General features: G+C 45.7%; 1 protein-coding gene across 1 annotated transcript in view; it reads right to left on the bottom strand.

The window, feature by feature from the left end:
• LOC115098199 (protein shortage in chiasmata 1 ortholog-like) overlaps nt 1-12,964 on the bottom strand; it is a 148,311-nt gene that overhangs the window by 83,640 nt on the left and 51,707 nt on the right. Inside the window, exon 3 of the mRNA XM_029614608.1 lies at nt 8,067-8,160. Within this exon, the coding sequence (XP_029470468.1) occupies nt 8,067-8,160 (94 nt within the window). The remainder of the gene's footprint in view (nt 1-8,066; nt 8,161-12,964) is intronic.

The following is a 12,964-nucleotide window of genomic DNA, read 5'->3' as shown; positions in this document are numbered from 1 at the left end:
TCTTCAAGCAAAATTCACTGAGGTTTTAGGCTTCCCATACCTTAAGCAAATTCACAGAAGTTAAAGGCGTCCATACCTTTTAAGTCGGATTCACTGGAGTTAGCAATCTGTTACGGATCTGCTAGGGAGTTAGCAATCTGTTAGGGATCTGCTGCTCGAGTTAGCAATCTGTTATGCTTCTACTCCTGAGGAAGGAGGAGTTAGCAATCTGTTAGCAACCGGCTGCTGGATGCTCCTGTAAAGGGAGGAGTTAGCAATCTGTTGTGGGGTCGGCTGCTAGAGAGAGCTATCGGATAGGATCCTGCTGCTGGACACTCCCACAAGGGGAGGAGCCAGCAATCTGTTGTAATACTGCTAGCGGTAAGCAATCTGTTGCAGGGTCTGCGATGCGGATGGGAGGAGCGAGCAGATACGAATAGCAGTCTGATGGAAGTCCCTCCCCTAAGGGAGGAAGAGCAATCTGTAGTGAACTGCCTCCTATGGGTCTGCTAAGGAATGGCAATGTTAATGTAGACTGCAGAGTTGGCAATCTGTACCAGCGGAGTACTGGAGATGGTGCTCAGCTGGACAGAAAGTAAATTGGTGAATCCTTGGGTCAATGGCAGATGACAGTGCCCTCAGGATGGTGTCCCGAGAGGGACCACCGGCTAGGCTGGAGTATGGAGACAGACACGGATAGTTCTTTATTAGATAATCAGTATAACCACCAGAGGTGGCAGTAGTGAGCTGGTATGCCCGGCAGGGCTGAAGTCCCTCAGAGACTGGAATTGCGATTCCCAGGTTGCTGAGCTGCAAAGAGACTGTAGATAGTGAATAGACAGGATATGCAGATATACATAGCCAGTACTAGATGATATCTCACACAAGGTCTTGATATGGCTCAGTAGTTAGAAAGGGTTAGGCCCTCGAGGAGCGAGTACCTGTTTCCAGTCTGAGAGAACGGTGGTCACTCACATGAATCTGTATCTGGAATAGCTTCTAGTCAATAGAGAATCTTCAGGGTGTTCAAGAACATAGGTCCTTGAGGAGCGAGTACCGGTTCCTATATACCATCTGAAATAGTAACTCACAATGGGGTAGATTTTCAAATAGCGCGCATAGGCGTACGTTTGTTGGCGCTCCAGGCGCCAACAAAAGTACGCTGGATTTTAGTAGATACGCGCGGAGCCGCGCGTATCCGCTAAAATCCGGGATCGGCGCGCGCAAGGCTATCGATTTTGTATAGCCGGCGCGCGCCGAGCCGCGCAGCCTACCCCCGTTCCCTCGGAGGCCGCTCCGAAATCGGAGAAGCCTCGGAGGGAATCCTCTAACGCCCTCCCCTCACCTTCCCCTCCCTTCCTCTACCTAACCCACCCGCCCGGCCCTGTCTAAACCCCATCCTTACCGTTGTCGGGGGATTTACGCCTCCCGGCGGGAGAAGTAAATCCCCGCGCGCCAGCGGGCCTCCTGCGCGCCGGAACGCGACCTGGGGGCGGGTACGGAGGGCGCGGCCATGCCCCCGGACCGCCCCGGGCCGTAGCCACGCCCCCGTACCTGCCCCCAAAACGCTGCCGACATGCCCCCTAAACGCCGCGATGACCGGGCCCGCCCCCGAGACGCCCCCGACACGCCCCCCTCGGAGAACCCCGGGACTTACGCGAGTCCCGGGGCTCTGCGCGCGCCGGTAGGCCTATGTAAAATAGGATCACCGGCGCGCAGGGCCCTGCTCGCCTAAATCCGCCCGGTTTTGGGCGGATTTAGGCGAGCAGGGCTCTGAAAATCCGCCCCAATGTCTGTAGATGCAATGACTTCTGGGCAAGGAGAATCTTCAGAGTGTTCAGGAACATAGGTCCGCGAGGAGCGAGTATCTGTCTGTAGTCTGAAATAATAACTCACAATGTCCGTATCTTGCGATCGCTTCCAGGCAATGGAGGGTCTTCAGAGGGTTTAGGAACATGGGCCCTCGAGAAGCGAGTACCGGTTCCTTTCTGTAATCTGAAATAGAGAAAGAGAATGAGACCCCCGAGGAGCGGGTACCCCTGGTAAGTCCGGAGAGGCAATGCTGCAAGAGTGAAGCGGGTCCGGAGGAATCCCGCAAATAATCCTGTGGTGCAAGATGGTGTTTGGACAGCCGGAGCTAGTCCAATGGAAGTCCTTGCTAACTCGAGTTGTTAGCAAAAGAAAAGACCTTTTATGTTGGAAGCGGATGACGTCAATACAGGGGGACGCCCCTGAGGTTCGCGCCCTTGCTGGTACATACTTCGGGGCACGCGCCTTACGTCATCAGGAACATGGAGGATCCGCAGCATTGAGCCGGCCCGGGGAAGCTGGGGAGAAGCGGCATGGAGGCATCGCGGCATCAAGCCATCCATCAGGCACGGAGGGAGTCGCCACTCAGGTACAGAGGGTTGGGCGAGGGCGAAAGGAGGCACCAACGCAACAGAAGCAACTATTGGTAGTAGAGAGAGAGACTTTCCCCTGTCCTGAGTCCCCTCCTCCCTCTCTTCTGTCACCAGCCCCTTCCCCCTTCTCACAGCCTTCTCCTCTCACCCCATTTCAGCATTCAACTTCTCTTCTCCCTTCAACCCCTTCTCTCTCCTCCTGTCCCCACCTCTTCTTGCCCTTGACCCATGCCCATCCTATCCCCTCAGCCTCCTCTCTCCCCCACCCTTTTTCTCTTCTCTTGCCCCCATCTCTTCTCCTTTTGACCTACCTCCTCCTTCTCCTCCTTACACTTACTCACCTCTTGCTCTTGTTTCACTGCTCCTCCCCCTTCCCCTTATCTTGCTCTCTCTCCCTCTTGCCCCTACCCTTACCTACCTCCCACAAGAAAAAGGATAACAGTTCGGCAGCCCCAACAGAATACCCATATTATGCTGGGGCTGCCAAGCCTTTATTGCTTTTTTCTTGAGGGGGTGTGGATAGGAATTCTGTTGGGGCAACAGAGCCTTCATTATTTTTCCTGTAGGGGAAGCCCTCTCTTCTCTTCTCTTAGCCACCTCCTCTTTTTTTTCTGCCCCATTCCTTCCTCTTTCTCACTTTCCATCAGCCCTTTCCCCCCTTCAGGATCCCACCTCTCTACCCATTCCCCTCTTCACCCTTCAACTCCTCCTATCCTCCTAGTTCCACCCCCTTACTCTTGTCCCCTGCCCAATCTTATTCCCCTCATCCCCCTTCATTCCCCACCATGTTCTTTTCCCCTGCTCCTACCTCCACTTTGTTAAAATAATCATTTTTTAATCTTGATATGGTTTATGCAAAGAATGCATGCAAAAAAGAATGACATTAATTATAAACACGGAGTGGATTTGAGGAGCAATTTACATGACCGCCCCTAACCAAAAAGGCATTATGTTGCCTTTGATTCAGCTGCTCCAGCAGCCTCAGTTCCTGTGCAAGTGACTCTGGCTCCAGCTAGTCCAGTGCCTGCTATCCAGGCCTCTCTGGATCCTGCTAAGCCAGTGACAGCTGCTTTTACAGCACTGATTTCCTCAGTTGTCCCACAGTCCGCTCTGGAGAATCTGTTTCCAGCAGCAGCTGTTCCAGAGTCTGCTCCAGAGAATCCACTTCCAGCAGCAGCTGTTCCAGGCTCTTCTCCAGAGAATCCATTTTAAGCCACAATTCCAGGCTCCACTCCAGAGAATCCAACTCTAGAGACTTAGAGTCTGCCCTTTTAGACGGGGGTACAAGCACCTTGGGATTCAGGGGGTCCCTGAGGGTATCTGGAATCTTCCCTTTGTGAGGGTGGGGGAGTTTATGTGAAGATCTGTGGGAAATTCTTGCCTCCTGCTAGCAGAGGCCCTCAGTGCACCATGTATACTTGCTGCCAAGTCCTCCAGATTCTATGGCTTGGAGATCCTGTTGGTGGCCGTGTTCTTCTGGCTCTGCCATAGTTATAAGCTTGCCTCACAATCAGTGCCTTGCCTTAGCTTGGTCCAAGTTCTGGTCCTAACTGTGGCCCTACGTGTGTTCTTGTGTTAGTGTTTGTAATCCTTATCTGAGATTTTATAGTCTTAATCTATTCTGTCTTGTTCTTGTTTGTCTGCTTGCATGTGGCCCTAATCTGAGAACTCCTAGTCTTAGTTTGTTCTTTCCTGTTCTTGTTTGTTTGATTCTAACCTTGTCTTGCATTTCTTGATCCTTGTCTATTTAAGAACATAAGAAAATGCCATACTGGGTTAGACCAAGGGTCCATCAAGCCCAGCATCCTGTTTCCAACAGTGGCCAATCCAGGCCACAAGAACCTGGCAAGTACCCAAAAACTAAGTCTATTCCATGTAACCATTGCTAATGGCAGTGGCTATTCTCTAAGTGAACTTAATAGCAAGTAATGGACTTCTCTTCCAAGAACTTATCCAATCCTTTTTTAAACACACCTATACTAACTGCAATAACCACATCCTCTGGCAACAAATTCCAGAGTTTAATTGTGCATTGAATAAAAAAGAACTTTCTCCGATTAGTTTTAAATGTGCCCCATGCTAACTTCATGGAGTGCCCCCTATCTTTCTATTATCCGAAAGAGTAAATAACCGATTCACATTTACCTGTTCTAGACCTTTCATGATTTTAAACATCTCTATCATATCCCCCCTCAGCCGTCTCTTCTCCAAGCTGAAAAGTCCTAACCTCTTTAGTCTTTCCTCATAGGGGAGCTGTTCCATTCCCCTTATCATTTTGGTAGCCCTTCTCTGTACCTTCTCCATCGCAGTTATATCGTTTTTGAGATGTGGAGACCAGAATTGTACTCAGTATTCAAGGTGTGGTCTCACCATGAAACGATACAGAGGCATTATGATATTTTCCGTTTTATTCACCATTCCCTTTCTAATAATTCCCAACATTCTGTTTGCTTTTTTGACTGCCGCAGCACACTGAACCGACGATTTCAATGTGTTATCCACTATGACGCCTAGATCTCTTTCTTGGGTTGTAGCACCTAGTATGGAACCCAATATTGTGTAATTATAGCATGGGTTATTTTTCCCTATATGCATCACCTTGCACTTATCCACATTAAATTTCATCTGCCATTTGGATGCCCAATTTTCCAGTCTCACAAGGTCTTCCTGCAATTTATCACAATCTACTTGTGATTTAACTACTCTGAACAATTTTGTGTCATCTGCAAATTTGATTATCTCAGTCGTCGTATTTCTTTCCAGATCATTTATAAATATATTGAAAAGTAAGGGTCCCAATACAGATCCCTGAGGCACTCCACTGTCCACTCCCTTCCATTGAGAAAACTGTCCATTTAATCCTACTCTCTGTTTCCTGTCGTTTAGCCAGTTTGCAATCCATATTTTAATGAGCATTTTTCTTTATCCTGATTTGGTTCCACAGCTCAGTCCTGCTCTTGTGGGTTTCTTTAGTTCTAGTTCCTTCTGTTTAAGTCCTGCTGGCCACCAGTAGCTGAGGGCTTAACCCAAGGGGCAGGTGGCCAGTGTAGCAGAAGATACTTAATTCTTGACCTGCATCAGCCAGCCTTGCCAGCATCCAGCCCTGTCCCTAGGGTTAGAATACTGTGATAGTTAGCACTAGAGACTGCAACATTGTGCAAAAATCAGTGGAATCCACGTATGATTTGAGTTTTCAGAGGAATCTGAGTAAATGGTTAGTGGTCTTCGATCTAAAACATATGGGAACAGACTTAAAGATATAAACATGTATACCCTAGTGGCAATTTTTGGTTAATGTCATTTCTTTTCTATGTGGCAATTTTGGATTGGTTGTGGGCACTTTAAATAATGGCGCGAGAGCGGTCCCCTCCGGCAGAAGAAACACACTACCGGCAGGCTGGCAAGCTAAGCTGCGTTCTACATGCTGGTGTCCCATCTTTGTGATATCACTCCGCAAGTATTTCAAATCTTCAGTATCTGTTGTGCAAATTATGTTTGTTTTATCTGTTGTAACAAATTTCGGCCCCCGATGAAGGCATAGCCGAAACATGGGTCCATGTCGGGCTTCCATCATTCAAGCCTCCTACACAAAGAACATGGCGTTTCTTCATGTCATATAAAGTTAAGTCAAAATCGCTGAAACTTGGAAATTTTTCCTTAACAATTCTATGCGATGTTCTGATATATTGGGAACTTTGGTTGTGCATTGGACTGTTTCACTAAGCAAAGTTGAAAAAATACTCATCTATGACCTATGATTATACCTTTTGGTGCATTAATTCACATGCTATCTAGCATTACAAAATATGCCCAAGTATGAGGTCTGCTAAATGAGAGAGAAAAAATCCACTTCACATTTGGTGTTCTATGTTTACTTTACTAATTGTGTGGTTTTACAGATGCAGTTTTGGTCACTACCCTAGAGGAAAGGCAGGATAGGGGATATATGATAGAGACATTTCAATACCGCTAATGTTTTCAATCACAGGAGAGGAATCTCTTTCAATGGAAAGAAGGCTCTTGAACGAGGAGGGGTCATGGGATGAGGATGAATGGGGGTAGTCTCTAAGGTAATCTAAGGAAATATTTCTTTACAGAGAGGGTAGTGGATGCATGGAACAGCCTAGCTCCCTGTGGAAGTGGTGGAGATATGGAAAGTATATGAATTCAAGAAAGCATGGGATAAACACAGAGGATTTTTTGAAGGAGTAGTAGGAATTGTAAAGTTGAATAGTTGGTGAGGATGGGCAGACTAGATAGGCCATATGGTCTTTTTCTGCCATCATGTTTCTATATTTCTGTTTATCTAGGAGTCTAACAAAAGCCACCCCCCAAGCCATGCCCCAAGATTAAAGGTAATGCCCCATTATTAGGAGGAGACCCTATTCCCATCTTCCTGATCCTAAGAGAAATGTACCTCAAAGTCTTTTGTGGTACAGTGGGAGTGCAGTAGGGCACAAGCAATCCCCACTTGTTTTTGCACAATTGGTACCATTTTTCAAAAGGTTCCAGTTGATGCCTAATATTCTATGACAATTCAGGGTCAGCTCAAATACTACAGTTTAGTAAAACATGCAGTAATTTTCCTGAAGTAAAATGAACATAAGAACATAAGAAATTGCCATGCAGGGTCAGACCAAGGGTCCATCAAGCCCAGCATCCCGTTTCCAACAGAGGCCAAACCAGGCCACAAGAACCTAGCAATCACCCAAACACTAAGAAGACCCCATGCTACCGATGCAATTAATAGCAGTGGCCATTCCCCAAGTAAATTTGATTAATAGCCGTTAATGGACTTCTCCTCCAAGAACTTATCCAAACCTTTTTTGAACCCAGCTACACTAACTGTTCTAACCACATCCTCTGGCAACAAATTGCAGAGCTTTATTGTGCATTGAGTGAAAAAGAATTTTCTCTGATTCGTCTTAAATGTGCTACTTGCTAACTTCATGGAATGCCCCCTAGAGCTTCTATTATTCGAAAGTGTAAATAATCGATTCACATCTACTCATTCAAGATCTCTCATGATCTTAAAGACCTCTATTATATCCCCCCTCAGCCGACTCTTCTCCAAGCTGAACAGCCCTAACCTCTTTGGCCTTTCCTCATAGGGGATCTTTTCCATCTCCTTTATAATTTTGGTTGCCCTTCTCTGTACCTTCGCCATCGCAACTATATCTTTTTTGAGATGCACGACCAGAATTGTACACAGTATTCCAGGTGTGGTCTCACCATGGAGCAATATACAGGCATTATGCCATTTTCCATTTTATTAACCATTCCTTTCCTAATAATTCCTAACATTCTGTTTGCTTTTTTGACTGCTGCAGTACACTGAGCCGACAATTTTAAAGTATTATCCACTATGATGCCTAGATCTTTTTCCTGGGTGGTAGCTCCTAATATGGAACCTAACATCGTGTAACTATAGCAAGGGTTATTTTTCCCTATATGCAACATCTTGCAATACTATGCTATTTTACCACAGCTTAGTAAACAGGTCCCTAAGATTGTTACTGCAACCATACATTTGGGAAGTAGGAGAATGGTTCCTCTGCACAGAATCCTTCCTATTTCTCACAGGACTCCAGAACTAGAGGACAATTAATTAACAAAGTGCTGGAAAGCCCAGAAAATATTGCTTAGTTTGGAGGTAGACATGTTTTATCTTTGCTTGAGAAATACCTTTATTTCCAGTTCTTCTGACTTCAGTGCAAATGGGACCAATGCAGCATAAATTAAGGCCAAATTATGCAAAATATTTCCTTCAAGGCTGCATCTAGAGCAGAGAAATATAAACATTAGCACATGTATATAACTGTTTTAAAAACACAAAATGTTCTCAATAGTTTAAAAATCCATGTAATCCTAGAAACCAAAACAGAAATAATGTAGTATATCAGAATGTTAAATTTCCTTGGCAAAGTATAACACAACATTTCATAGTAAAATTGCCACATATAATATAGAAAAGAAGATGGGATGCAAGGGAAAATTATGCATATGTGTATATCTGAAGGGAAAGGAACCGAGAGAAGGATCTTATAAATAAAAATACTTGAAGATGTAGCCCAGAAAAGGGAAGACACTGGCTTCCCATAAAAGAAGAAAGTAATATGGCTTCTGAAGAACAAAGAAACCAGTTATGTTTGTGAAGGAATGCTCTGCCATTACTAGACCAATTATATGTATGTATGTATGTATGTATGTATTTATTTATTTATTTACTGGTTTTATAACTTTTTGTAATCCATTCTTGGGGGGGGACGGGGACAGGGTGTTTGTTTAAATCCCAGGGGCACACAAACATATTTATTGTCTTCAGGGCTGTTCTGGTTAGCAATTAACTCCCGAGCTTGACTCTCTCCCATGGTGGATTCTTTTTATGGGATGAAGCTCTTGTTTATTGCCTAGACAATTATATTTTGCTTCCAGTTTGTGTTATTAGCAGCAGCATCTTAAGGGGTGAGATGCTGGGACAAAAGAGGTTGGACCAGGCTTTGGGTTTTAAATTAAAATTTACTGATTATGCAACAATTAAATTAAAGTCCATTTGTCCATAAGACTGAAGTTACATCTAACTGTTGGCACATGTGTGTATTTCTCTGTAGGTAGGTGTTCTTTATTTCAGGCATCTGAGTAGAACTTCCCATGGTGATTTTAAATACGCAAAGCTCACCCAGCAGCTAACCGGGAATCCTATTGGAGGGGGGTACCCTCAAGCATAGCAAAGCAGTCTTACCTAAATCCATATCTTTCATGGACACCCAGTCCGTCCTGGTCCCATTCAATGGAGATCCGATTGGGATCTCCTGGTCTTGCATTGTCTCCTTAGTTCTGTTATTAGGGACTTCTCTTGCAGGAGAAGTCAGAAAGACGGGATTAGGCTACCTTAGCTCTGCACCCCTGAGGGAAGGGGTGAGTCAGAAAAACCTCCTCACAACGCAATTGTACAAAAATACTTTTTAAAGGTAAAGCTGGATATCTAGTGGCCAACTTATAGGGGTGCCACATTCTTCCACCCCCACCCCCCGTCTGAAAAAATTATCTGAGAGGAAGGACACTTTCTCACTTACCATTTTTCCAATAGTAAACTCAGAAAAAAATATAATAATAAGAAGTTGTAATAAAATCTTGCTACCAGGGTGCATGCTATAACTGTAGAGACTATGACCAGCATAGCCTGAAGACTTAGGGTCTTCCTTATAACCAAGGCACATTTAAAGAAATACATCATAACACATACACAATCGGTGTATCCATTATTCCTGTAGGATGAACGGTAATTAGTCTGAACCAATGGCCAGCAATGCCTCTGCTGGCAAGCATAGGATGCTGCCACTGCCCTTAAGCATGAGGGGGATGCTCTCACCATCTGATGGAACTGTAACACTTTACACAATACTAGATACACAATAACATCCAAGTTGGTCCCCTGCAAATAATAAAAGCCATTAGATCTTTGCCCATTCAAGCCATTAGTGTCTCCTGAATGAGGACACTAATTAACTTTAATACATTATGGTCATCTGGGTAATCTCTCTCATTAATACTTCCTTACTACTCCTATCACATATCCTGTAAAAGCAAAATTACTCTTTGACAAAGATGCAGGATTTTATTTCACCAGCAGAATAATTTCCCATAATTAAATGAAGCATTAATATGAGGGGTGTCAAATCTTATGAGAGTATTGTGAAAGAAATCAAAGTTAATCACGAAACATGCAATAAATAAATCAAATACCCATTTTATGAAGTTTTTTCAACTTTTATGAACGGTAAATAGGAGATTCAATACTAAATCATGTGGACAATAATTAAATTTCAATTCTTATCAGAATTAACCATTGACCCTCTGGTGAGGGTACATGTGATAATAAGCCTCTCTAAGGCTATCAGTGTCCAAACACTCTGAATGTCTTGGTGTCTTCTTGGCCTCTGGTCCAGGCCAGGTCATCAACTTGACAGAAGAGTCTTCTTGTAATACAGTCCACCCTCACCCAGACGGGATATCCAATCTTCATACTCTCTTGGAGGCCAAGCATATAGCCTCTATAACTGGTGCCTCACCAGGCCAACAGGATACACCCTGAAACAAAGAACAAGACAAACAACAACAAGAAGAGAGACAAAACAGAGTCCCTTTCATGACAACCAGGAACAGTCTTTCAAATTTTCTTCATTCTACCTCCGAGGGTAATCAAGTCTTCACTGGGAGCGTCTTCTTTCTTAGGGATCCTTTGAGATTCATAGTATTCAGGACTCATTTTTTTTATTGTCACTCCATTTGGCAGCAGGCAAGACATGGAGTGAGGCTTCTGCTCATCACTCCTCAAATGGCACACCACTGCATGTTTGATTATGTTCCGCCCTAGGCACATCTCAGACATCTTTTGGTCCAGCGCGTTTCTATAGTCATGGTGTTCCTCATTGCCTGAGATTTTGTGGAATTCTTAATGATGGTTCTGTCAGAGTGTTTGACCAGCCAGATGTCCCTGTTCTTCTTCACGAGGTTCATTACATGAGCAAGGACGTAGGGGCATTTAAGGCTGAAAATACCCTGCATTTTGTGGTCAACTATTCTCTTTCCATGTGATAACTTATAAAGGTTGGGCTTCCCACCCAGAATTGATCCCTAAAATCAGGGGGTAAAGGTTGGTTGAGGAGATCCTCTCCGCTGAAAAGATCAGAAGCTCCTGAGGGGAAGTGCCCTCTGAAGCCATTGTCATCTTTTCTGATGAGTATGTCAAATCGCTGGGCAGCACAGATTCCGCTCCAGAGGAGACTCTAGAACTGGATGGCAAGGCTGGCAGCTCCATCACCACCCAGCAAAGTTTTCTAAACGTCTTTGGTCCTTGAACCATTAAGTTAACCTTCAAGGTAGCCATCCTGTACATCTCTTCAGCCTGAGGTGGAGTGATGGCTATGTACCACTCTATGATCCTGATGTGTGTAACCCGTTGCAGGCCTTGGACGGCCCGAAGACACAGAGCTGGTAGATTCAGTGTCTAGGGATCTTGCCTTTCTCTGGTCCAGATGGGGGAGGGGGCAGGAGTTGTTTTAAGTTGCCCAGGAAGGATTTGCAATGGGTCAAAAGCTGCATGGTTTCCAGCTCCACAGGTTTCACTGTCTTTCGGCCTCGCCCAATGATGGAAACAACTATTGCTGCTTCCAGTTCTTGTTGCTCCTGGGCCTCCATCTTCTCAGCCCAAGAGAGTTTACCGGGATCACTGCTGGCCCCACCCAAAGGGGGATCCTCCTCAATGGCCTCCACCACCATGTCGGGGCTATCGCTACATGAAAGTGTCTGACTCCACCCAGTCTCAGATTTTGCTGCGCAAGCCACCCGAGGTAAGGCTAATACCTTCAGCAAAGGGGGCAGTTGCTACTGCTTTGTCTCTTGTGGTACTGCTGCTGCTTTCATTGAATCCTCAGGGGAAACCTGGTCTTAATGTTGCTGAATCGCCAAACAGCGGAAGGTGCTGGAAGTGTAAGGACCAGCCTACCATCCTGCAGTAACACCAGCATTCACTCCGATATCCTAGAACAACAGTCTCTTACAATAGTAGCAGTGAGTAAAGATGTGCTCTGGATGCTGTACCGCTCTACAATCGATGAGTTCAACTGCCAAGATCACTCCAATTCCAGCAAAGGACACATGTGTCTCAGCACAGTCTAGCCACTTGCACCAGTCTAGCCACTGCACCAGTCTAGCTACTTGCATAAGGCCAAAGTACTGGCCTGGCCCACATATAGTAATGACTACCTCACTCACGTACTGACCATCTACTGTCTGCACAACATAGGTCTCTTCAGTAGGCGACTTAAGCAGGCTGCCCTCACTACAGCTGGAAAACTTTGGGGTGGATTTTTCAGCCATGCTGCTTTTTTTGCCACTTTGCTCAAGGCATTTCTCACAGGACAAGCAGGATGGTAGTCCTCACATATGGGTGACATCACAGAATGGAGCCCAATCACGGAACACCTTTGTCAAAGTTTCTAGAACTCTGAATGGCACCCACTGGGCATGCCCAGCATGGCACCAAACCCGCAGCCAGCAGGGGTCCCCCCCAATCTTCTTTTTTCTGCGCAGCAGTAGCCACGCGGCTTAAGGAGCTCCACAGAGATTCCTGACAGGAATTTTCCTCACGGAATTACTAAAAACTTTTATACCCCACAGGGGTCCCCTTTTCGAATTTTTGCTACCGCAGTACTCCAGTAAGTCTCTTACCCATTTTTGGTCGATTCCCGTCGAGTTTGGCCCTTGCAGCCTACTGGCCGTTGACTGCACCGCGGCTCAATTTTTCAAAGGCCATGGCGTCGGGTTCCGTCTGTGCCCAGCATCGGGCATAGGCCGGTGACCATCCGGCATCGACGACTTCCCAGCCATCGCCTACCTCTACTCCCCCTCATGATCGAGGGGATCGTAGAGAGAAGCATCGGCATCGACACCGAAAGCCTCAGACCATCGAGAAAGGAAAATCATCAACTTCGCCATCGTCCAAGCTGCCATTGAAGAAACCCCATCCAGAAAAGGCATTGACCCTTTCTGGGACCGGGTCACCGAGGCAACCCTCACCT

Source organism: Rhinatrema bivittatum, chromosome 1, assembly GCF_901001135.1.
Source record: "Rhinatrema bivittatum chromosome 1, aRhiBiv1.1, whole genome shotgun sequence".
In the NCBI taxonomy this organism is placed as follows: Eukaryota; Metazoa; Chordata; class Amphibia; order Gymnophiona; family Rhinatrematidae; genus Rhinatrema; species Rhinatrema bivittatum.
This window is presented reverse-complemented; position numbering and strand designations above follow the sequence as displayed.